Genomic DNA, 26,830 nt, shown 5'->3' with positions numbered 1-26,830 from the left:
AATTATACTAATATTAAGTACCTGTACACCATAAAAATTCACCTTTACTTGAGTATCTTTCTCTCTCTCTCTCTCTCTCTCTATATATATATATAATATATAATATATATATACATATATACACACATATATATGCATGCATACACACATACACACACACACACACACACACACACACTAATTCTCTTTGTCCCTGTTATTTATTGTTTATTAATAGGCATCTTTTCAGCTTTGGAGCTTTTAAATATTGCAATGACATAGTCCTTAATTCAAACGAACTTCCAAAATACTTTCTGAAAAATCATCTATAATAAAACATCATTTATCAACATGGCAGGTTTAACAGTTATTATTCTGGTACTTGATTTCATATTTCCCACAGTTGTAGTGATAGTTATTGTGCTAGGGTTAATGTAATTTCCTCAGTCTAAAAAATGAGTAAGTTTTAAATTCTAGATTACCAGCCAACTAGCTTTTACTAGGATATTAGGAATGCGGTCCCTGGTGATGTTCACAAGGTGAATTAAACCCAAAATGCAGACTTTGAGGTTCATTTTTTTTTTTAGTTAAATTTTAACTTACAGTATTAATGAGAATTTAAGTTCATTATACAACCAGATGCCACCCTACAAAATCAAATAGTCATTAAACTTTGGTGATCCAGAGTTAGTCACCGACCATCCTGATAGTCTCATAATACAATCTGGTTTGTTAGCAATATTAAAGCTTACATAGAACACTGTTTCCACTGTTTTGTGGCATCAACAAAGCTAACCAATCAATTATCTTTCTATTTTTGACTTTTTGTATCTTATGGTAACATTTCAGATCATTTTTTGGAAGTGAACATTCAGAACGCTTTTTAAGAAAACAAATAGAATTAGGTGTGTGTTGTGTGTATGTGCAAAATGTGTATATATAGAGATGCATATTTTTAGCTGAATGATTAGTGGCACTCTTATGATTTTTTCAAATTCAGCATGTTATTATGGCATAGTTTTAATGTAAATTTTTAATGACTGCACATACTTTATTAATAGGCCAAATTTGTGTAAGCAAGAAAATGACTAAAAATCATTACATGTAGGAATCATGAACCAAAGCAATTAGGGGTTTAAAAAAAACATATAAACTCAAGTTTACCAATATGAGACACTAGAATTCAGAACCCAATTGAATATTATAGCAATGCTTTGGTTTAGAAGACTTTAGTGCTGTCAACTCCATGTAGATTCTAACATATTTTACGAATGCATGTAAATTATGGATTCTTCTTACTTTATAACCATTTATTATTTTATGGCATAACATCAATTCCTCTAAATATATGCTTGCTTAAAAAGGATATAAATACCAATTTTATAGGGACATTGTAAAGGTCTGAGGTAATGTACATAAAATGCTTTAATGTCAGGGAAATGGAGTTACCATTATTAGGGTAATGCAATATCAGAATCAAGAGAAGAAATAATCTATCCATGCTCTGCATAGGGACAAGCCATACTATTGGCTCTTACTTAGTTCTGTAGGACAAATGTTAGAACAAGATTTAAAGATACTACTTAAATTCAAAATAGGACTGTGGAAGACGAGTCCACAAATCATAATTTGGAATACAGCTAACAAAGTTGGGATAGTACACTTAAAGACAAACAAAAACTTTACTTTTTATATTGTATTATAACACTAGTTTACAATACTTTATATGGTTTAGAGGTAAAATTCATACTTTACTGGTCAGTCTCTAGATTTACTGGTGAGAATACAGAACAACTAAAGTAATGTTAAACAAGGCCATGATCATTAAGTGCTAAAAGTCAGATCAACCTGTTTATAATATTACATGCAGTTTTATTTAACAGTCAAACCTACTATCTATGGCTGCTTCCAAGTTGAAACTGCATAGCTGAGTGCTAGCAACAGACCAGATACCCGGTGCTACAGCCTGGATAGGTTTCCCCTCCAAACACCTATTTTTTGAAATCTATTCCCAAATGAAATGATACTGGAGGAGATTAATACACTTATACGAGACCTAGTGAGCTCCCAGGTCCTTTCTACCACACAAAGATAGAGTGAAAAGATTGCTGATGGGCCAAGAAGTGAGCACCACTATACCCCAAATCTTCCAGTGCCTGCTACATTTCTGCTTTATAGTGTTCTGTTAATCCTCTAGAACATTTATGTTTTACAGTGTTCTTCTGTTAAGCATTCTGAATGGGATCTATAATACACACAAGCTGATATATTTTATTATCTGGTCCTTTACCCAAAAAGTTGGACTTTACCACCTAAGACGGACATTTAGTAATAAAATATGTGCAGTGCATTATGTGGAAAAAGCAAGGCACAAAATTGTGTGTGTATGCATATATGGAAAATTTAAGAAAAGATGTTATGTATAGTTAACTATAAATGGACAGATGTTGAGTAAATTTACTGTGGTGCTTTTCTATGTTTTCCAAATTTGTAAGTGAAGCATATTAATTTATATCAGATTAAAATTCCACTTTTAACAAAAATAGCTGATGGCAGGTACATTTCTCTTTGCTTCAATAAAGAGAGAATTTTAACTTTGCAGCCAAGAGTTTACAGAAATTCAAATAGTAAATATTTCAGTATTAACATATCATACAGTTTCTCCAGCAACTATTCAACTTTGCCACTGTAGCAAAAAGTCACATGAAGAATTTCCTCAAATTCATAACCATGATTATTTTTAATACAACATTTTTATGAACATTAAAATTTGAATTTCATAAAATTTCATGTCACAACATATTCTAACTTTCCTCATATCATTTAAAAATGTAAAAATGATCCTTAGCTCGCAGGTCATGCAAAACTAGATTTGAGCTTGCTGAGCTACCCTTATGACTAGATGAAAAAAAAAATTAGAAAAATTAGAATTGGCACTATACTGGGAAGAGAGAAAAACAGAAAAAGAGGAAGAGGAATGGGTAGGTAGCAACTATAATATATAATGGGTATGGATGATATGAGGAAAACTGTAAAAAGTCAATCAGCCTACCCAAACTCAAAGAAAAAATCTTGAAACATTTAAAAAAAAAATTGTCAAATAGCAATGTGTCTTTGATTTTTTTGAACTATATACAAAAACCTGCATCTTTAGGTAAAATATAAATTTGTGGGGACTCAAAAAATAACTGAAACAAGACACCACATACACAACTAAATACATGAATTGAAATATGCTTTAAAATGAATTTTTTTAAGTATGTGTTCATCTTTTTTTCAATGATTACTAATTGTTTTACATTATCTACTGATCTCAGTCACAGAGGATTTCCAATGGGCACATTTAAAATTGTCATCATACATTTTTTTCTAGGTTACCTCGTAAAGAGTGTTGTATGTGGTGACAGTCACAGTGTTTGTATGCAACATCAGTCTTTCTCCCAGAAGAGTGAAAAGACTATGAGTATGCATAATTTCAACTTTTCTCCTAGAGAAAAAAGAAAAAATATTATGAGATACAACGAATGTTCTAATCATATAATTACAGGGTAAAGAAACACCATCTATAAACATGTAATAAATTATATAAGTAACAAATTATATAAAGAATTGCTCTTATGAAATTCCATATACAAAAAGACATTACAGTTCACAGAAGTGCTGCTTTCAGATGTTTCAAGACTTTAATATTTATCAAATAACATACCTGTACAACTATGGTCCTCATAGATTTCCAACAAAGAACCCAAACTTCTCCACCATAGTTCACTGTGCTCTCCTCCCTGCTCCTACCCCACCATTTTCTATTTGCCCTCTCCTCCCTTTAAAGTCTCAGCTTTCAAGGGTCAGTCTTACAGTTTACCTTTGAGCCTTTGTTGATTTCTCGAGATTCCACATATAAGTGAAACCATCAGGTATTTCTTTTTCTTCTGGCTCACTTAGAATAATCCCTTCAAGTTTCATCTATGTTATAATGCTGCTATAAACACAAAAGGGGAGGTTTACTTTCAACCTAGGAGTGAAACTTCTGGGTCATACAGTAGTTCCAATTTAGTCTTTTGAGGAAATCTTCACACTTCTGTCCATAGAAGTTGGATGAGTCTGCACTCACATGAATAGTGTAAGAGAATTCCTTTTTCTCTACACCCTTGCCAACCACTGTTTGTGGATTTTGCTATTGGCCATTCTCACAGGTATGAGGTGGTATTTCTTGTGGTTTTCATTTGCATTTCCCTGCTGATAAGTGATGTTTTTTTTTTTTTTTTTTTTTTTTCCTCACATGTCTAGTGGCCAGCTTTAGATCTTCTTTGGGAAAGTATCTATTTTGCTCTTCTGCACATTTTTTGATAGGGTTATTTGCTCCTGTTGATATATATGAGATATTTGTAGATCTTGGATAGTAATTCCTTGTCAGATGTACGGTGTGCAAGTATTTTCTCCATTCTGTGGGGTACCTTTTTGTTTTAATGACAGTTTCTTTCACTTTGAAGAAGCTTTTTAGTTTCTAGTTTAATGTAGTCCTTTTGTTGTTGTTGTTGGCTTTTATTTTACTTGCTGTTTGAGTTACTGTTACATTACAGATTAGCTTTCTGTTGCAATATAATTCACAAGTAGCATTTTATTGATTTAAGGTTTATAACACATGATTTGAGATATATGTGTTTGTGTGTATATATGTATGTATAGAGAGGGAGAGAGAGACAAAGAGAAAGAAAATCATTGCAGTAGTTGAGCTAACATCCACCAACTCAAGTAATTGGAATATTTTTTGGATGAGAATTTTTAAGATCAACACTCAGTAGTTTTGAAATATGAAATACAATAATGTTAACTATGCACTACATCTATGGAATTATTACTTTTAATGATTACATTTCCAGAAGTTATTTTTTCATTATTGTTTTTAAGCTACACTGTTTATTTCAGTACTATCCTGCTTCTTAAAATTATTTCCCGTTATGCTCCAAGATTTTTTGTTGTTTTGATTTTTTTTTTTTTTTTTTTTTTGCAAAAATTGTCTGAAGTTCTTTTTTACCTAGAGGATACTTTGGCTCCCTTTTCTGCTATTGAGTATCTTGAAGTTGTTGCTTTATGTTTTTGTATTAAAGTGAGAAATCTAAGTCCAGACTCAATATTGCACACTGCTGACCAGAGAACTCTTACTTGTATTTAATTCCCATAGTATACTGCCCTGATAATCATTTCCAGGAAAGATTTCCTGAGCACACTGTACGCTATTGTAATATATTAGTAAGTTTTATCATTTGTGCCTTCTATCATTTACTCACTAATCCTTTTGATATTTATATTTTCATCAATACATATTGTCTACTTTTCCTGTTTGGTATATGTGTGTGTGTGTGTGTGTGTGTGTGTGTGTGTGTGTGATTTTCCTTTAATCTTTCCATTTCCTTTATATCTACATGATGTGTCTCTCCAATTATTCCCCAAGTTTTGTTAGTTTATGAGTCAAAAGTCACATGTTCTACCATTTTTTACAAATTCTTGATATTACTAACAGTTGCTGTTTCTCTGCCTCACATTTATTTCTAACTTTCTAACTTAGGGTAAAATTTTTATCAAAATTATTGTATGTTATATAACAATATTTTTCCAGTGAGTATTATTTTTTTTCATCAGTTTTATCTTCCATGCATGCACATTTTAAAATGTGTTGTCTTAATATTTTTTGAAAGGTTGCATTTAAGGCTAAAATACTTTATTATCTTTTCTTCATTAATTTATTTTGTATAATCAAAGTTAAGAGTGATCCTTATCTTTTACATTAAAAATTATATGCTTTTCACTTCCAGTGTTCTATAATTTTGCATACCTAACAATTCTTCATATAACTCAACAGACCTGGTTTTGTTGCAACTATTCTACCTACAATGTCTCTATTCTTCCTTATGTAACTATTTAGTACCAAAATAAAAGCAACACTTATTCTACTAGACTAATTATCATACTAGAGATTTCTTATCTGGACTTTGTACAGCTTTTATGCATGATATCAATAAAATCTTGACAATTTGAACAACAAAAAAAATCAAAGATGAGGTTCTAATTGGAACAGCCATCTAGAAATACTTAAATGACAATATTACTTTTTTTAGCCTTTTTATATAAAAAATGGATGTAAAAATATTATTCATACATATAACTACATACTATAAAAAAAAAAGCTCCTTCAATAATTAAACAGTAGTTCCTTATTGGAAAGGTGATTTTAAAATATATCTAAGTTCTGGACATTAGGGAATAATAGAGATGTTCCAGGATCTTCAAACCACAAAAGTAATCAATAACTCTCAATGTGAGAAAAGAACATAAGCAAATAATTACTCAGTATGTAAACAAAGAAAAGCTCTCAGGGAGACCTCAACATACATGATATTTACTGTGTGAAAAAAACTTTCACTAAAATCATATTTGCAACGACTATTTAGTAAAATATTACATCCTTCAAATTAACTATATATTTTTTTGTTCAGGAAACAAAAAGGAATAAACTGTATTTTTAAAATTGTGATTCTATTCTATAAACTATTAATAAGAATGTTCTTCGAAGCTATTACCATTCTATTACCATTACTATTATGATATTACAAAATTATCCAGTAAAATTATATTACATTAGATACAAAACTTGTAAGAATACAATTTACGCAGATATTTCCACTTACTTGTGGCCTAAATGCTTCAGGAAGTATCCCAGAACCTTCAAAGCTTGAACCCAAATACTTTCACTTTTAGAAGCCAATAATTTGTAGATTACCCTAAAAATACATAAATGTTATCTTATAAACACCTATATGTATTAAAAATATAAATAGTATGCTTTACAAATAAACCATAAATATATAAAATCTCTCTCAGATGTTTAAATTCTCTGAAAACACATAAAGCTAAGATGTTTAATATTTCTTTAAATTTGGCCACAAATACATACCAAAAAAACAGTGACAGGCTGTTATAATAAATAAACAGAACAATAAACAGAACTTCCAAGTCATAAGCTTTGTTAAGCTACATGTCTTCTTCTACAAGGATTGCCGGATACTTGGATTTGATGACCATTTTTCTCCTGGTCGTGGGTACTTAAACTATGGATATCTAACTGCCCAATTATTTCTCTTTTCTAAGTATTTGGAATAGGTGTGAGAAGCAATAACCTGACTGTTAGTGTATGTTAGAATTAGAAAAAAATGTCTTAAGAGAGAAACAAGAGGACAGCTTCGTTGTATTTACAGAGACCAAGCTATCTATACAGGAAGCACAAAGCAGTCACAGGAGGCAGTAGAGAAGATAAACTTGTTTCCTAAGAGCTTTCAAATTTCCAGTTTCATAGTGCACCCACATTACTAGAAGGGCACATCCTATACTCTTATTACACAAAAAATGAGGGAACTCATAATAATTAAAAATATTTTAAAAAATACTTAGTTCCTATCCTCTTGAAATTTTCAGAACAAATAGAAGTATTCTGTTTTTGTTAAATTGGATTGAAAAGTTTTCTAGAGTAAAAAAATCTCCACTAAACTGTAATTGAGTCTAACTTATACTTCACTTAACATACTATATGAGGAGAAGCATATTCATTATAATTTTTATAGGTGCTTTAAAAACTTTATCCCATGTTTTTTTCAGAAAATATAAGTATGTTTCTTAGAAAGTAGAAAAGAAAAATAGTAACTATCTTATTTTGCAATTAATTCTAGAATTTAAGGAGGTGCTTTTGGTATGGAAGTTGTAAGTCTATAAAACGAGGTTGTACTTTATAAAACTCAATACTTTCTGAAAATGTTATATTTTAAAGGTGATAAACTGATAATAGACAATGTAGTCTATTTTATACCCTTCTATTGACAAAAAGTTAATGACATCTATTTTATCATTAACTACTTATAAATTAGAACAGAAAATATACCGTCATACTGCTCTTATGATTTATTAGCTAAAGAATAAATATGAGAAGAAGTAAACTTTAGAATGATTTTTTTTCAAAAGCCTCAATTCCTGAAGTGAATGTGTATTTACAACTATATCTATTTGCAGAATTTTTAAGAATCAAAATCAGTAATAGAAAAATATAACATAGAAAATGTATACATTTCAAAAAGCATTATTCAGGAAATCATGAGAAGTAATATTTCAAACTGCAATGTATCTTGAAAGCCTCACATCTAAACTGTGAATATACTCAGATATGAACTCAAAAACCTCCACAGAACACATATTCTCTGGGAATAATTTTGACGTGAGGGGAAAAAATTGCAAGATGCACAATGAGTCAATACAAATTATAACTTTCAAAACATGAAAACATCTAAGGTGACCACAAATATCCACAAAAGGATTTTCTTCACAATTAGACAAGTTTCTTCTGAAACAAGTTATCGACACAGGACTGCAACGGTTTGAATAGGAACTTGCTAATCATTTAATTAATGTTTAATTGTAGATAATAAGATAGGTGAATCCTAATTCATTTTCTCAAGCATACTTACTACATTCAGTTGAAAAATTATCTAACCTTTGTTAAGACAAATAATTGTTTATTCTTTTCTTCAAAGATTTTTGGGTATAAAAATACCACATTTTTTTGCATGTCGGCTCAGTCTTTATTTTATCAAAAGACTACCTTTAAAAGTTCAGTTTAAGTGCCACAGAGTTAAACTAAGTGCATTCTTTTTGTTCATTTCTTATTTTGAATGAATTACTAGAAATTGGAATTCTCCTACAAAACATTACTTGAAATGTTTTTATCATAGGGAAAAGAATTTAATTATTCATTTTGAGTCACAACATATTTTTCACATAGTTCATCAGCTTCTTTCATTATGAATTAGTAGCAAATTTCTCCACTTATTTACTTCTTATAAGATTTTGCTATACTTATTCAAAATTTCATAGAGGTAATTCTTATAAAGCAAAAATTATGTTCAATTAAAATCCACTAATATTATTACTGTAATCCCTACCTTATTCCATTTCTTTGATCAAATGCTGGTATCATTGAGGCTGGGTGTTCTGACATTAAAGCCACTAGTAACTGTAACACATCATGAATATTTTCATCCTGCATAATAAAGATAATCAACATTTATTAGTTAAACTTATACTTTAATTCTTTGAAGAAAATAATTAAAATAAAAAAACCAGGACATGTCCTACCTCATGCATTGTAAGTAGGTAATTCAATATACTCTGAAGTTCATCTTCCTTGACTCCACGATCCTAAATATTTTAAAAAAAGTATTACCTAATTCAAACCTAATAATTAACTTCAATTAGGCATCAAAATGATAATTATAAAATAGTGATGTTTTATTTTAAAGTATGTTACTCATAATTTGTAAACCATTTTAATTCAAATTAAATATTTGAATTAAAGTAAATATTTAAGTAATTTGAAGTAAGTAAATATTTAGAAAACTGTACTTATTTTTGTAAAGTTGCTAGTATTTGGTTCATCTTTACCATCAAAATTTAGTATATTTTAATCATCTAACAATATCCAAATTGCTATTTTCTATCTGCTTAATAATTCTAGCTTACTCTCCTTCAGATAGTGCAAAACCACTAAAGTTTACAAACCAATTATTATATACTTTATTTTTACTTTTTTTTAACATTTAAAAATTCTGTAATTAAAATACACAGTATTAAAATACACAAATATACACCATTTTCTAGGAACTTAAGAACATTGCACATGTTCCTTGTCCACTGCAAATATATACCATGATATTAAAGATCTCAGAATATTTAACAAAAATTAAAATTCAACAAAAATTACTAGTAATATTTACAGAATTGTGAAAGCAATTCATAAATGTAGTTACTACAACTTTTTCAAAATGACTTTTAAAGAATGATAATTCCTTTCATGTAATATATTGCAACCATAAAAGATGTAAAATTATTTTACCTTTAAAATGAGTTGTTTTAGAAAAAGAAGCATAAATGCCCGTAATGATATAATTTCTTTTTGTGATGGCCGAGGACCATCTATAATAAAATAAACAACAAATCACAAAAACAGGAAAAAACTCATGATAATAAACTTTCTGATTTTGGACAACTTCAAATTAATCACAAAATGTAAGATTTGGGGAAAATAATTACTTTTTAAAAAATTATAACAAATTCCTATCATTGATAAATATATATAGAAACATTCATATGACAACTTTTACCTAACTTTATGTTTCCTTTCCCTACTCACATACAAGTTTTCCAATATTTCTTCCATCATCAATTATATCACCTTCATCTAAAAACTGTCTCAAAGTTTATTTCCATAAATTAAAATAAGCAGAAAGAGACCCAAATTTTGACTGCAGTTATTCAATTTGCAGCTTTTTCTTACTTGTAACGAATATGTATCAATTACATACTTTGTTTACATTCAATGAATGCTTGTGTCATTAAATAAAAATTACTATGAATAGTTGAAATATACATATCAATTCTATCAAAAAAGTTACATTTCAAAGTAGTTAATTACAAGTATGGAATTACCAATAAAAATGAGAATATGTAGTGATATATGTAATACATATTGAATATATGATTATACTTTTAAAAAATGTAGCCAGAATGATTATCGCCCTTTAACACCAAACTTTTCATGAAGCAAATAGGATTGATTTGGTTTCTTCATAACTTTTAAAACTACAACCCCTTCATGTATAATTTACCATTCATCTGCCCTTAATATTACAAATATATCTTTTGATACACAAGCATATAGACTAACAGGTAGAATTTCAATTACTTTTACCTGCCTATATTACAAAAGTAGCTTTACAAAACTATGAACTTCTTCAACACACATACACACACAGAAACTTTCATATACCAGTCTATTAACTTTGAAAGGCAATAGTTCATAATAATTTTATAACCATAACCATGTGTATCTGTTCACCACATTATTTCTTAGAATATACAACAATAGTAGTAGAACAGTGGAAATACAGTACTTACCTAGGCCTTTAGGTGTAATGCCACTACTGTCAGCAGGATTAATGACCCAGTAGTAATATTTTAATGTGTGCATTAGCTGCAATACTGTTCCTACTCTGCGTATGGTGGTGTAAATGGTAGCAGTTCCAATAAATTCAGCTGACAAATATGTGTATAGGGAAAGCTGAACCTACATAATATTAACATAGCATTAACATAAATTTAAAACACCTCAACCGGCTAAATTATAAATATATATTCTATTCTAATTTAAATGCAAATTAGTAAGTGAAGAAAGTAACATTTATTACAAGGTAAAAAAATACCTAATCAAATATTCATGTTTTAAAGGAAAACCGTGTACAATCGATACATCCCAAATATAATTTATTTTACTAAAGATAATGAAAGCTATTAGCTAAAAATTTTTAAAAATTCAAAAATTCACAAGGATATAATATAAGATCAAATTATTTAAAAAGACAACTAGACTAAAGCTCTTAATCCAAGTCCATTTCAGAAGCTCAAGGTATATATCTTACTTCACAGAAAGATACTATTATCAATCAGCTATATTATATTTGGAAATATATATACATTTTTTTATCCTAGATCCAAAAGTTAATGTAATTTCAAATTTTCTTAACTTGCTGTTAGAGTATTAGTATCACATTGTACTCATTAGCCATGTGAGTACAGAGGTGACAGCTCAAAACCTTGTTTAATTGTTAAATTAGCACAATAATTAACATAATAATACATAATACAGTAATTACTTAACAGAAGTTGCATGAGAAAATTAAAACTTTGAATTTTAAATTAATGAAAAATAACTCTCATTATTGCTTTCCATTGGAATAAGTCTAAATTCAGGTATAGAAATTACTAAAATATTTATTTTATATAAAATTATATTAAGAAGATATTATTTAAAAAATAGAAATCATGGCACAATCTCTTTTTATACACAACTTTCAGTCACAATATGATAGCATTAGTTACCTTTTTTTTTTTCCTATTGTCTAGTCTTTTAATAATCAAGGTACCAAAATCTTTTTCTTGGAAGGGTATGAATTATAATATATAAAACCTCAGAATGTAGCATTATATCAACCTTAATTTTGAACTATGCTCTCATTTATCTTAATATTTACATATCAATAATTTTACCAATGCTACTTTGGATTGATTAAAAGATGAAATAATAATCAAATGTTTTCTACTGAATAATCTAAATCCAATAACTACATGTCTAACATTACCCTAAAGTTTGATAAGAATAAAGTGCGTACCTTTGCAGGTGTATGTATCCAGATAGCTGGGTTGAATAAAATGTGATCACAAAGCTGCTTCAGCAAGGGTGCTCCATGAGACAAACCATCAAGATATTTTGCAAAGGATAGAAACTGCTCCAGGACAGCTCTAGTAATATGAACTCTTGATGACTAGAGAAGGAAGAGAAAAAAAAAAGCTAAAAATGCCCAGAATTTAAAATATTAAATGTGTGATATTTCTGATAAAATGTAAGTGATATGGTATTCATATGCCATCTCTAAGACTAAATATAAATTTTGTTATTGTTTTGCTAGTCAAAATTTCATTGTATTATGGAAGCTAGAATTTTAACATTCTCTGAATAAATTTGTCTTAAGTCTTTTTCAGAACTGCAGATAAATAGCTTATATAGTGCAACTATTAATTCAAGCCAAAGAAGTAAAATTAATTATAAGTAAAAAATATGTTATTCTATTTTTATAGATATTGGCTAACAAAAAGATTTTACAAAAAGAAAATTAAAATGTAGTAAATGTACTAACATACTATATAAGCATGTTCAAATATACATACAAAAACACCAGGAAAGAAAAATGCTTTTATTAACTCCAAACATATTCAAAAGGAACTTAAAGTGAATCCTTTCTTAAAAGTTAGATAACTTCCACATCAACAAATGCAATATATCTGAGTATTTGGCTTAATCTTCTTTGATCAACTGAAAAAGATCTCACTACTAAGAAATACTTGGATTTCATGACTTTGTTCTGTTTCCATGAGAACTGCTAAATATTTAATCCCGTCTTCTCTTTTCCATAAATATAATCTTCTTGGATATTTTATGCTTTAATAAATTTATGTATTATATTTAAACTGAATACCCCCAACATGAATTTTCAACTACTACTACCAATATTTATTTATTACCAAAGGTGTTTAGATAAATAATAAACGTTCCAAAACTCATACCAAGCCTTAAAACTACAGTACCCAGTAAAGTAGCACTACTCAAATGGCTACTGAGCTCTTAAAATGTAGCTAGCCCAATGTGATCTGACTCATTGTACACATTGGACTTTGAACACTTTGAATGAAAAAAAAAAAGATTAATGCAAAGTGTCTACTAATCTTTTAAACTAGAATATGTTGAAGTGACAATATTTTAGATATACTAGACTACATACCTTTCATAAAATATTATAGAGGAAATGCTACTTATGGAAGTTTAAATGTTAAATATGTATTTTCTTTCTCAACTAGTGATCCTTTCGATGGTTTTACTACCTTGCTAGGGAAAGAATCACCTACTACTCATAAGGTCTCATCATATCTCTAGCCCCATTATCCACTGACTAAAGATAATATACCAAGGAAACATAATTTAGGTCTTAGAGAAATTAAACTGTCTTATCAACTTTATTCCCATGTGATGTATTTATAAACCCATTTTAGTATTTCTACATAAAGAATCACAAATTAAAATGACTATACTATGTAGTAATAATTAATGACATGCATGAATTAGGATAGGAGACAATAAAAAACAATGAGGACAATATAAGGCACCAAAGGAAATAAAATTCAAAATCATTTTCAATAAACCAAAAAAAAAATTTTCTTCGAATATTTCACCAATATAATACCAGTTTACTTTACCTCTTTTTCTATCAAGCTCCCTAAACTTATAGTACCCCTACATTCATTTATTTTCCTTAAAGGCTGAGCTCTATTTTTCACATAGTGACTCAGCATAGTCACTCAAAAAATATATATACGGTGTATTTTTTCTGGGGGGGGGGGAAGGGTTAGGCACTCTTGCACCGTGGAAAGAGGAAATTAACAAAACTGAATAATCCCCTACCCTAACAGAATTTATATCCTAAGGGAGGGGAAGGCAGGGATACATACTACGTAGTAAGACAGTAAAATAGATAATGGGGTAGGTGATCAAAAATACATTTAAAAGGGCCCTCCCTGGTGGCGCAGGGGGTTAAAGCACTGCACCAAGAAGCTAAAGCCACTTCCACATGAGTTCGATTCCCGCCTGCCGCCTGCCCCGGTGGCAACCACATGGCGTGGCAGACCTCTCCTGACCTGCCTGCTGCTCCCCTCAGCAGTGTACTTTGTAGATCTGCCTGTTCTGCTCCCCACTCTGTCTCTGATGAAGCCTCTCGACGCCCCTGAGCCTCTGGCCTGTACCCCAGTTCTGTATGCACAAATAAATAAATCTTTAAAAATATATATATTTAAAAAACATGGTGGGAAAAGGCAGAAGAAGAGATATTTGTGACATGTTTCCAACTAAGGATTCATTATACAGGATACATAACAGATTTTCTAACAATCAATAAGAGAATCACAGACAATCTAAATTAAAAAAGTATGTAACAAAACAATATAAAGCAAAGTATAAGAATATGCTCATTTAGTCTGTATCAGACAAATACAAATTAAAACATAATTTGATCCAAAGAATGGAAATTATCTTTGCAAAACACATTTCTAATAAAGAATTAGTATACAGAATTTAAAAAATGAATTCAATAATAAAAAGACAAATATTCTAATTTTTCTTAGTGGGTAGAAGTTCACAATAGACATTTCACAAAGAAAATCTGCAAAATAAGTACATGAAATGATGTTTAACACCATAAGACATCACAGGAATGCAGATAAAAAAAGGTCATGCCCTTTCACACTCCACTAGTAATATGAACTCTTGATGACTAGAGAAGAAGAAGAAAAAAAAAAAAAAAAGCTAAACATGACCAGAACATAAAATATTGAATGTGTAATATTTCGTATAAAATTTCAAGTAATTATAAAATTTAAGTAATATGGTATTCATATGCCATCTCTAAGATTAAATATAAATTTTACAGTACCAAAAGACAGACTAAAGCAATCGTTGAGATGGATATGGAAAAAAAGGAAACCTCACACACTGTTGATGAGAATGTAAAATGGAGCAGTCATTCAAAATCAATATGGAAATTTCTCAAACGGGTAAATTAAAAATTTTGATAAGATTCAGTAAATCAACTCATAGGTACATCTACTCAAGAAAAAGGAAAACCTATGTCCACACAAAACTTATACGTGAATATTCTTAGCATTATTCATGACAATCAACAGGTACAAAAAAATAGTAATGTTTATTGACAGCTGAATAAACAAAAGGTGGTATATGCATTCAATGGTACATTATTCAACTATTAAAGGAATAAAATTCAGATTTATGCTACAACATGTATGAAATTTATAATGTTACTCTAAATGAGATAAGTATATGCAAAAGGGCATATATGATTACACTTAAATGAAATATTATAGAATAGAGAAAAATAATTACAAGTTGCCTAGGTTATCAGGATCTTGTAGGGAACAGGGGAGATCAGCAAAAGATATAAAAAATACTATATGAAAAGTGAAAAAAAGGACTGCCAATAAATACATATATGGAAATAAATGTTATTCAAAATATATTAAAAAAACTACAATGAAGTTTTTGTTGTTGTTTTTCCCAAGACAACAATAATTTATAACATTGTATATGATTTAGATGTACAGGATACCCACTTTAGGTTATCAAAGGATATTCACTACCAAGACATTTAGTCTTCCATCAGAGTCCTACAATGAAATATTTTATATCCCCTGAACTGACAGTAAGATTTTAAGGACATTAATTAAGATAGAGGAAGAACGAATTTAAAATCATGCTGAACATAAAACTATTATGTGTATACTTAGGGCTATTTCCCAAAGGTAACCTTTTCAGGTATATTAATGATACACAGTCACTTTGTAATACTTCATATCAGAGGTAATAATTTAATATCTCAACTGATTTCTAAGAAATAATTAATACTATAGATACAAAAAATATTTTCCAATGACTAAAAAATAAGACTTAATGAAGTTCTCAAAAGTATTTAAAAAAAATTTTCAATACAGAAATGCTGCCAATGATGGACTGATTTAATGGATAATCAATTGCTCCTTCATCACCAACCCTTCAAGAAAGAATAACACTCATCTTTACAAAAAAGACAAGATATAAGAATTTCAAAGAGACCAACCAGAGGTGAAAAATTTCCAACCCTTCTGAGTATTATATCCTAATGGAAAAAAATAAATTTATTTTGGTAAGTTGAATTCTCACCACTATTACTTCCAAAAAAGGTTCATTTCCAGGGCAACTGAAAGATGTTCATTAAGGAGAAGAAAGCTAATCAAAGCACCTCATTATTTCTTTGGGAAAAAAAACAATTGCTTCATACAACAAAAGTCTTTTGAGTCTACAAATAAACTCAGCATTCATTACCATAACAGTACAGTTGTGATTTAAGCCAAGGGTGTCAGAAAAAAGAGATATAAATGGCACAAAATGGGAAAAAATATACAATACTACAGCCAACTGTAGTGTGTGTAACAATGTACTGAGTAAAGAAAAACTACTTTAAATATTCAAATATAAGCAGGGCAGAGAGTACATTATAATGTTTTTGCATTAAAAGATACATTTTTTTACTTTATAATTGAAAAAAACAGATGGGGAAAAAAAGTAAATTCATTTAAATATAATAAAATATATAAAATTTCTAAGAAATTTTGGACATAAAAATAGCATAGCAGCAAAGAAGAACTATAAGAAATAATACTTTCTAACTTTAATAATAAAGTTGATAAAATAATTTTTATATCTATTTTCACTCAAAATTTCTTAAATATATAGATCTTTAAGGCACAAGTTAATTCAAGTCTATGCATACAGCTAAGTGCATAATAAGAAAAAGGCTACTAAGCAAACAATATTTGCCTCAGCAAAGTCCAAAAGGGATCACCTATGAAGTCTATAAAAAAAAAAAAAATCAACACAGATGTCACTTACCTTTTCAAGTAAGTAGCCAATAACTAAAAAGCCTTTTCCACCCAGCATCTGTTCTTGCATGGCTACTGAACTTTTAAGTAGTTCAACCAGGAATGCCAAAAGAGTAGCACTGCATATAAAGTACAGATAATTTCATTATATAATTATCTAAGGTATATTATAACATAGTGTGTACATGTTATATTTTATTATGACAGGATATTATAACCATATTTAAATATAATCTCTATTTTGCTGATAATGAGTATTCTATGCAAAATATTTTTTCTCAAAAGCATGAGAAAATTACTTTCTCTCTTCAAAATTAAATCTCATAAAATAAAATACTAACTATATAGTTCTTAAATTCCAGGGCAAAACCTCAAAGTTTATCTATACATATACATACATATCTGCTGCTTCAAGTAAATCTAACGTAAGTAAACAAGCCCACAAATACATCATTTCTCCACAATAAAGGCTTTTTTAATAATATCCTCTGGCAAAACATGCAGTTTTAGAGAAATTTAAATATGTACACAATATTGCCTTGAAAGAAAAAGCCTAATCATATTTTCATTTAGAACTATTTTTCAAAAACAACTTGCATTTGTTTCAAAAATATCCAGAGAAATATGTGATGCTACTTATGTCCATGTATGCCCTCAGTACTTTGTGAGAGCAAAGAAAATGATTTATGTAATATTGAAATAAAAAGTGGGAATTAATTACACAATGTATACACAAACACATAAAAGCATGCAAAAATATGTGCCAGACAATGATAAAGCACTAGGTAAGTCTATTAAGTGAAAGAAGGAACAGAAAAAAGATAAATGCACTGATTTAAAATTTGATGATGTATTCCTTTACAAAGTAACATAGAAATATACACAATAGCATTCCTAATTAAGAAAATATAAATTTTGCACTATATATGCATACTGTAGTTTATAACAATAAATGGCTACTTGCCGGATTTTATCAGTAATTAAAATGATCTTGATTTAGTGTGCTGTATACTATACACTAAATTGTTTATTCAGATTCACAAGAAAGTGTAAATACAAACTTATTATATTTTTAATGCACAAGTCCTCACTTCTACTAGAAATTAGGAAATTTGGTAAAAGGAAAACTTGAAAGATACAAAAGGAATCTAAAGTTATTATATTCTTTGAAGTTATTTTAACTTATCTGATATCAACAGCCCTACAAATAACATATTTCTCTGATAATGTTGATAATGTGACTATTCTTACTAGTAAAATATCTCTATATAAAAGTAAATCACAAAATTATCATTAATATAAAATTGATATATCAACTAGAAAGTATAAAGTATATATGGAAATAAAGTATTTCATTACAGGAAATCAAAAAATTCAATCACATTAATTAGCCAATATTCTTAAATCACAAAAAAACATAAGGTAGTATTACAAATCAATGATGGTCTTCTACTTTTTCCTAAAGTCATAGACAGTTACAAGAAAAAACAACTATTAAGGAATCCCTTGGGAATTTTTTAATGTTTCTATAAAGAAAGAATAGCTATTTATCAATCTGGCCCATCTTAAGTGAATCAGTAGCAAAGCTACTTCACACTACTACACATAATACTTGTGCCTAAATGTTTGAAAAGAATAAAGAAAACTACTGCATGAAATTACATAATCCTAATCTGTTCATGGAATTATTACCTACACATGAGTCAGTGACTTAGGGCAAAGATAAGTCCTAAACATCAATCAACACTACCATAAAGAAACGCTAAAAAGGTCACTATAGTCCATGAAAAAAAAAATGCAAAACATAGTTTTCTTACAATAAATTACCCTCCTATGTAGAACCATATAAAAATATGAGGATGCCATAGATTTTATTTTTTTATGTCAAAAAATACTACTCTTTCTCAAATACCTGATGGATTAACTCAGATATGTAAACATAGTGGAGTTCCAATTAAATCAGAAACATTAAATTTATCGTTAAACCAAAATCTAAAACAAATGACTATGCTATCCATATGGTAATTTCACTTTCTAGCACAACAAATGAAAAGTCAAATATATTCACTAACAAAAGCATTTTTAATTTAAACCTAAAACCCAATGCAATATCAATAACCCTTCTTCCAAAAATCTTTAAAATAGATATATTTGACATGGTGGGCGTAATAGTAAATAGATGGCCATCTTCGCAGAGGTACATTTTCAAACATAATTTAACAAACTTACCAGTAACTAAAATGCATCGGATTGCTTCAGGGCTCACAATAAACTTGCAAAATTCTGTGTACTGCCATACAAAATTTCTCTCCATTCTTGCCTATTTCCAACTCCCCTAGATACAAAGGCAAATATAAAGGATACTTCAGCCCATTCCTATATCTCCTACATACCACTTCCTTTCTAGACACATCAGTTCAGCTGTAGATGATCTAAATGATAATCCAAAAAGCAAGTGCCTATCTCAGCCAAAACTAGGATATACAACATAGAACATTCTTTTGAAAAGTGTAGCAATACCTAGATATAGATTTTCAGAGGAATATAATACTTAGTAGACAAAAAATATACTGATGTTTATCTTATATAATTGCTAAACTTTTCAATAGACAGAACTATAACAATACATTTTTCTGTAAGTAGTAATTCTATCTGGGAATGTTTAAAGGATTTTAATCCTGTCTCCTTGTTAGAAAAATAACACTAATAATCTATAGTTATTTCTTAAAAAATGATCACCATCTTCCAATTCTTAATGAGCATAAATAAAATTAGGAATTAAAATTTACTTCGTGTCATTTATAAAGGGCTAGATCTTAGGAAATCTGAAAAAAAATAGTGTAATAATAATTCTAATGCCTTAGAATATTTATTATCTTTCCAGAGCTTTCTGGCCCATATCATTAAAGTATACCACAGTAGTCTTGGCCCACAAATACCTGAGAATATCTAATAACTATATATGAATATAAAATTTCTCTTTCTAGTGAAAGTATATGTTCCATTTTGGTTCCATTAAAATTAATATGTAGTTTTTTACTTGATTTTAGTATTATTTTATCCAATACTCAATTTTTAATAAAAATTTAGGTAACTCATGTAATGTTATCCCAATTGTTCTATTATCTTTGAGATATTTATTACTTAAAATGAAATATATCATAAAGATAGATATAATTTATAAATGAAATGATTGAGACTGAATATAGAACCTAAAGTTCAAATGCAGTTCTTAGAAGTTGTTTTTTTTAATTTCTTCAATTTGTTTTGTCCTAACACAAGCAATGTATGACAGCCAGACAGAATGTTAAATGAACATATTTTTAGTAAGAATGAAATTAATAATATAAAAATTAACTATTACTCCTGAGATTCAACATTGCTCCTTCTTTGAAAAGTGTTTTCAATACCTTAAGAAACACTACATGCAAAATAAATGTTAGAATAAATTCAAAAATATATTAAGTTACAACAAGATTTAAGATACCACTATGAGAGTAAATTTTTGATTTTGTCACTAAGTAGGCAAATATAGTACTGGATACATTTAACTCTTATAAGAGGTGATTAAAATTCATAAAATATCCAATACCATACATTCAATGTTATTTATTTCAATACAAAACTCTTCCTAAGTGAGAATGATCACAGAGTTATGAAATTGGAAAATAAATTAACTCAAGTCTGCCCCCCAACATAATTTCACACCCAAGACAATTTCCAGTGATTAAAAAAAAAAAACTATCACAATAATTTCTTCACAGCTCAAATTTAGAAAAGTGCAAACTAAATGTTTCTAACTGCATATATATTTAACAGTCACTTTTAGACAATGTATTCTTGAAGATGTTATCTCAAAAAACACTGCCTTCCTGCCTTCCTACACTTATGTAATGAATCCTACACTTATGTAATGAATCCTGCTACAGGAACCGCCACATTCATCAGTTGAGGTATCAAGGAGAACTGTATGCTGAAATAAGTAAAATACATGTTATCTATAGAACCAAATAAAGGAAAGGGTGAAATGCAACACACAAAAATGCAAGAACAGATGGAATACACAGATTAGCACAAGAAATCTCCTTCTAAACTTAAGCTGAAAAGTGTCCCCTTAATAATTTCCAACTTCTCTTGCATGCTCATAAGGAGAGAGGCAACCTTACAGACTAACTTGCTACCATACCTTGTTTACTTAAGATCACTGTTTAGAGGGCCTATTAAAAATAAATTATTAAACATTTATACATTTTATATGGTTGAAAATTTCCATTTTATGTTTCATTAATCTATTTCACTTGACAAAATGTAGGTAAAAAAGTAAAATTTTGTAAACTTGTGATTGAAATTTGTCTTATGAAGGCAGTAAAATTTTAAAATGTGTACATATTACAATCTCTATGGAAAAAAAGTACGGTGGTTACTCAACACAATATTGATATGCCACATAACTCAGTAATTCCACTACTAGGTATCTATCAAAAGAATGCAAAAACACTAATTCAAAAGAAAACTTGCATTCCTATATTCATTACAGCACTGTTTACAATAACCAGGATATGGGAACAGCCTAAATGTTCCCAAACAGATGAATGGATTAAGATGTGGTATACACACATATATACAGTAGAATAGTATGCACCTATCAAAAAAGATAAATTATTGTCATTTGTGGCAACATGAATAGACCTGGGAGGGGTAGTAAGTGAAATCAAATACCAAATGGCGTCTATGTGGCTTATTTAAAAACTAAACACATTAGAAAGATAAAGCCAAACTGAAAAACTGACCCCTGAATCCTGACCATGGAATGGAGGCAGCCAGAGGGATAGGAGGAAGGAAAAATGGCAGGACAAGAACAAAGAAGGAAGGGAGCAAGAGTTTATGGTGATAGTCTAATGATTTTCAGGCAGTAGATATACTATGGCAACAATACCTGAGGAGGTACCATATACTTACTATAGAAAAAATCATGTAAATCAATATCAACTCAATATATTCTTTAATTTTTTGCACATTGAAGACTATATTTCAAACCTCCCTTTTGCTAAGTGCTAGCAATAATATTCTAGTCAGTAATTACTAAACATGTTCCAATGTAAATAAATGTTAAATTTTAATAATTATTCAATTTAATCCCAACCAACAAAAAGCTCTTGCAATATTCTAAATATCATTTGATCTTTATGAAAATTTGCCAGGTGACACATAACAGCACCATCCTGTAGTTCTGTATAATGTATGGACTGATACATGATTTCTTCAAAAATATAACTATCTAATACTTAAGAAGTTAAAAATCTGAAAGGGTAACAGATTTATACATACATGTAAACTAAAATGCCACTCAAGGTCAAAATGGCATAGCAGGCAGATCAAATGCCAATCACTCGTCCAACTATTAGCTCTACTTTCAGCCAAGATCTAGCCTATTTAATGGAAACATAGTTAACACATGCCCGAGAAATACTGGCATTAACACATATAAGATAAATAGAATACCAACTAAATGACTACGTAAAAAGCTGAAATAATTATTTAAAACGTAGGCTTTATACATACCTAGGATTTTTCTACTATTTTTATTAGTAAGTTTTAAATGATCATACAGTAAAAGTCACTTCTTTCTTTAGAGAATTTTAAGAGAAACTACCACCACAATCAAGACACAGACCAGTTCTATCACATAAGAAACAATCAGTCATGCTATCCTTTTATATCTTCACAGCTGCATACCCCCAACATATAAAATTGAGTAGCTACTTATCTCTTCTCTATCACAACAGTTTTGATTTTTCAAGAATGTCACTTAAGTGGACTCTGGACTCATATACCATATATCTTGAGACTCCCTGACACTAGGATATTGCTTCTGAGATACATACAGTTAGTTGTATACATCAAGAATTTATCCATTTTAGCTGCTGAGTAGTACATCAATGTACTACTGAGTAGTACATACCAATGGATTACCACAGTCTGCGTATATTTGAGTCATTTCTAATTTACAGCAATTCTCAGTAAGACTATTATAAATATTAACATAATGTTTTTTGTATAAACACAGTTCTCATTTGTTCCTAATATTCACTTACACGTAGAAAAGTTGAACTATACAGCAAATGCAGATTTAACTTGATAATAAATGTGGCTGTAGCACTTGACAATCCCACCAGTATAATGTGTTGCAGTTTGTCCAATTCTCTGCACTTGTGACCACAAGTATTTTTGATGTTCTGGTTTCTCAACAAACCTATTCAAACAGTCTTGGTGGTATGGGCCTTGTATCTAAAAATAAAGAAGTTATTGGGTCTCTTAGTGGTGACATGTGGCTGTTGCTGGTGACTCAGCGCCTAGTAGGGCAATGGAACCTAAATCTTTGAGTCAGGGAACTGCTTAACTTCTGGCACCGGATAGCACCAAATCCTCTACTTTCACAATCTGAGTGGAATGGGCCTAGGTGTCCATGTGTCGGGTAGCATTTAATGATTGAGCCAAAGGTGGTTAAGTCCTGTCCTCCCAGGACATATTGCAAATGCTGCTGCAGAGGTCAGAAATCTGCCAGATGCCAACGTTCCTCACTAAGGGGGATTTCTCTGAGAAGAGAGTGATCTTAAAGGGAACAGAGCCAGTCCAGAGTAGACAATGTTGCCTGAAGACTTCAGTTAAGGAAGTCAGAAAGGAAAATTTACTATGACATGGTTAGATGTGAGAATTTCCATGTAGTAGGTTGAGTAAAAACTAGCTAGAAACTGAATCAGTAAGAGTTCTATGTGTCTTCATAAATATTGACAAAATGACTTATTAGTACTCATGGCCCCAATTTTGTTTATTTTTTTAAAGATTTATTTATTTATGCATACAGAACTGGGGTGCAGACCAGAGGTGCAGAGGTGGTGAGATGATTCACCAGGACAGAGAGGGGAATAGGCAGACTGATGAAGTACACTGCTAAGAGGAGCAGCGGGTGGGTCAGGAGAGGTCTGCTGGGCCATGTGGGTCTCCTCCCTGGCTGGGGATGGAACTCACACTGAAGAGGCTGCGGCTAGCTTGTAATGCTGAGTTTTAGCCCCAATGTACCACCAGGGAATGGCCACATGGCCCCAGTTTTTAATTAAATAATGTTTGTATCTTTATATCTCTATATTTTACCTCCAGTAAGTCTATATTCTATGTTACAAGTAATCATGTCACCTAAATACATTCAAATATGACCAAAACAAATCCATCTAGAATTTTTTGGTAAATAAGAACCAGTTCAAAACTTAATGGCTTAATTTAATGCATATATATCTTTAAAGCTAAAATGTTCTGGTGTTAATACTTTTGTTCAATGTTTAAAATGCATTTAAATAAAAATGAGTTCACTGTGTTCAGTAATTGATGAGGTCTATGTCAACAAAGATAGCTTTGCTTTATGATGTTTCTACCTAAGCTTCTCTATGTAAAGGTTTTTTGCAGGAAAACTAATTTACCTCTCTCTTTGTGTTAGAGAAATACATTTGTTTTCTATAGTAAATGTACTGATCTTTCCTTTCTTCCCTCATCCTAGGCATGTAATTAAACATGGAATCTAAAGCAATATGGAAAAATTACTCCATCTTACTTTAACTTTGTAATTTCCATAGAAAGGGGAGGTTCCAGGTTGCCCACTCCAGCAAAAGGGTAGGGGTAAGCTTTAGGGGAAGTTAGAAAGGACTCAAGAAGGACTGAAAGAAGACTTGGAGGAGGTAAGTGGAGCAGAGAGACATATATAGAAGTCCCACTTGCTTCCTGACCTTGGGCTTCCACCAAGACTTATGAGGCACAGAAGGAGATACTTAGAAAAGACATGGGTGAGAGACCCAGGGAGGCTGACAATGGCAGGCTTTATCTTGCCTTGTATTTTAATTTTGATCCTTTCTTCTAGATTCCCTGGCTCCCTTAGCCCCTTCCTACATTTCCTTGCCTAAGGATACCTTAGACTTAAGGCAAGATTTTGAGCTTCAATGATCCTGGTTTGGCCAACCCTTTTTGGTTGGGTACTTATCCATGAGGGGATGGGTAAATTTCAGTGTTTGAGAAACTATGTTATTTTTCATCTGTTAGACACTACTTCTATTAAAGTAATTTTCTATTTAAAGTTATACACATTAGCAGTATGTTTTTTTTCTTTTTTGTGGCAAACAGCAGAACCCATTTTAAGCATTCAAAGTTAGGGGCCCTGAGTGCCCAGCATTCCTAGACCCCTCTTGTGATTCTAAGAGGTATATAAAGTACAAGTCTATCTATGATATTTCTTGTATTTATTATTTACTAGTCTTGAAAACCTGAGAGGTACAGGGTGAGTTCCTCTATACTCCCAGGATTAAATTGGTGATTCCAGCCCTAGGAAACTAAAGCTACAATTGACTTGATATTAGAGAGCAATATCAATCCCGTAAGCATTTCTGTATCTTGTTGGAAAAATAGACGATGCTTTGCCTATAAAGCTTTTCTATAAAGCTTCTCTCTGAACTATGCTGTATTACCTGCAGAAGTGTGTGTGTGTGTGCAAAAGTGGAACATGTGCTTTTCTATCTTACCCTTAAATATAAAAACTTATAAGTATAGTACTAGATGGCCATGTGTTTGTTTGCATAAACCAACAGCAACTCTTTCTCAGTAGTAAGATGGCTGAGACCTTGGAACGAAAAAGCTTTTTGGAATCTACAAATCTCAAAGCCATAAACAAAGGACAGCCTAACATTTTAGTTTCAGATTTTAGATCTACCAAAAGGGCTGGTAATGTTACTCCTCCAGAACACCAGGAAACCCCAATAACTAGCATATCCAGGCACATAGGTATTTACACGCAAAATCTAGTGATGTGGCAGTTTCTTGCCCTAAGAGACAAACTATAAAGGGCTCAACCTGAGAATTTTTATGGATGTTCCAGTAAAGCCAATAAACAGTTAAATTTTGTTCTTAGTATATTCATGTAAAAGAACTGGCCATGTTTACTAGAACTAAACTTGTCTTGAAAATGGATTTTACTGTAATCAATTGACAGAACTAGAGTGAGTGTGAAGAGAAAATGTGTTCCAGCAACTTTTGATATTAGTAGTCCTCTTTAGTCTGCAAATTGGATAAGATCCAATTTTTGATTTTTGCATGTTTGATTTTTAAAAGCTATAGTATCTAGTGAACATCCTTTTGCATAACCACTCTCCTGATAATTAGGTATTTGTGTTGTCATCTTGAAGCCTGGAAAGGACCCTATGCTGATCTTCCTATCAACCATTCTGCCTTAAATTTGGATGGAATGAAGCCCGGGATTCATCAGACTCAGGTGAAACCTTTCCACTTAAGAGAGTGCATTGTAATTCCTACTTCTAATTTTATTTTAAAGGTCACCAAATTTTCCCCAACCAGAGACCTGCTTTTATGATCTCTTTCTGTTACCAGCAAAGATGGAGAATAATATACCATTCTCTAGCGAGTGTATTTCTATGTAGACAGCAAACCAAATTCCCTGCTGAGTTTGTAGCTTTATGCCTTGATCCAGCATTCCAGGGCTCCCTGAGTGAGTGTCATCCTTACAAATAACAAACCAGATTTAATATAGCTCCCCTTTCTGGGAGCAGGTATCCCATCTGCATTCCTCTTAGCTGAACATCACCCAAGAAATAGGTTGCCTCCTGAGTGAGATATTCAGCCCTACAGATCATGCCTTGATTCAGAGGAGAAATGCTGTGTT

General features: G+C 30.6%; 1 protein-coding gene across 1 annotated transcript in view; it reads right to left on the bottom strand.

Annotated features, from left to right (window-relative positions):
• Positions 1 to 26,830, bottom strand: part of NBEA (neurobeachin) — a 512,054-nt gene that overhangs the window by 395,128 nt on the left and 90,096 nt on the right. Inside the window, exons 12-19 of the mRNA XM_012723168.1 lie at positions 17,123 to 17,231; positions 12,246 to 12,398; positions 10,975 to 11,143; positions 9,914 to 9,993; positions 9,157 to 9,219; positions 8,964 to 9,061; positions 6,666 to 6,758; positions 3,358 to 3,466 (exon numbers count right to left, since the gene is read on the bottom strand). Coding sequence (XP_012578622.1) covers positions 3,358 to 3,466; positions 6,666 to 6,758; positions 8,964 to 9,061; positions 9,157 to 9,219; positions 9,914 to 9,993; positions 10,975 to 11,143; positions 12,246 to 12,398; positions 17,123 to 17,231 — 874 coding nt within the window. The remainder of the gene's footprint in view (positions 1 to 3,357; positions 3,467 to 6,665; positions 6,759 to 8,963; positions 9,062 to 9,156; positions 9,220 to 9,913; positions 9,994 to 10,974; positions 11,144 to 12,245; positions 12,399 to 17,122; positions 17,232 to 26,830) is intronic.

This window comes from Condylura cristata, unplaced genomic scaffold, assembly GCF_000260355.1.
Source record: "Condylura cristata isolate star-nosed mole 26May11 unplaced genomic scaffold, ConCri1.0 scaffold00010, whole genome shotgun sequence".
Taxonomy (NCBI): domain Eukaryota; kingdom Metazoa; phylum Chordata; class Mammalia; order Eulipotyphla; family Talpidae; genus Condylura; species Condylura cristata.
This window is presented reverse-complemented; position numbering and strand designations above follow the sequence as displayed.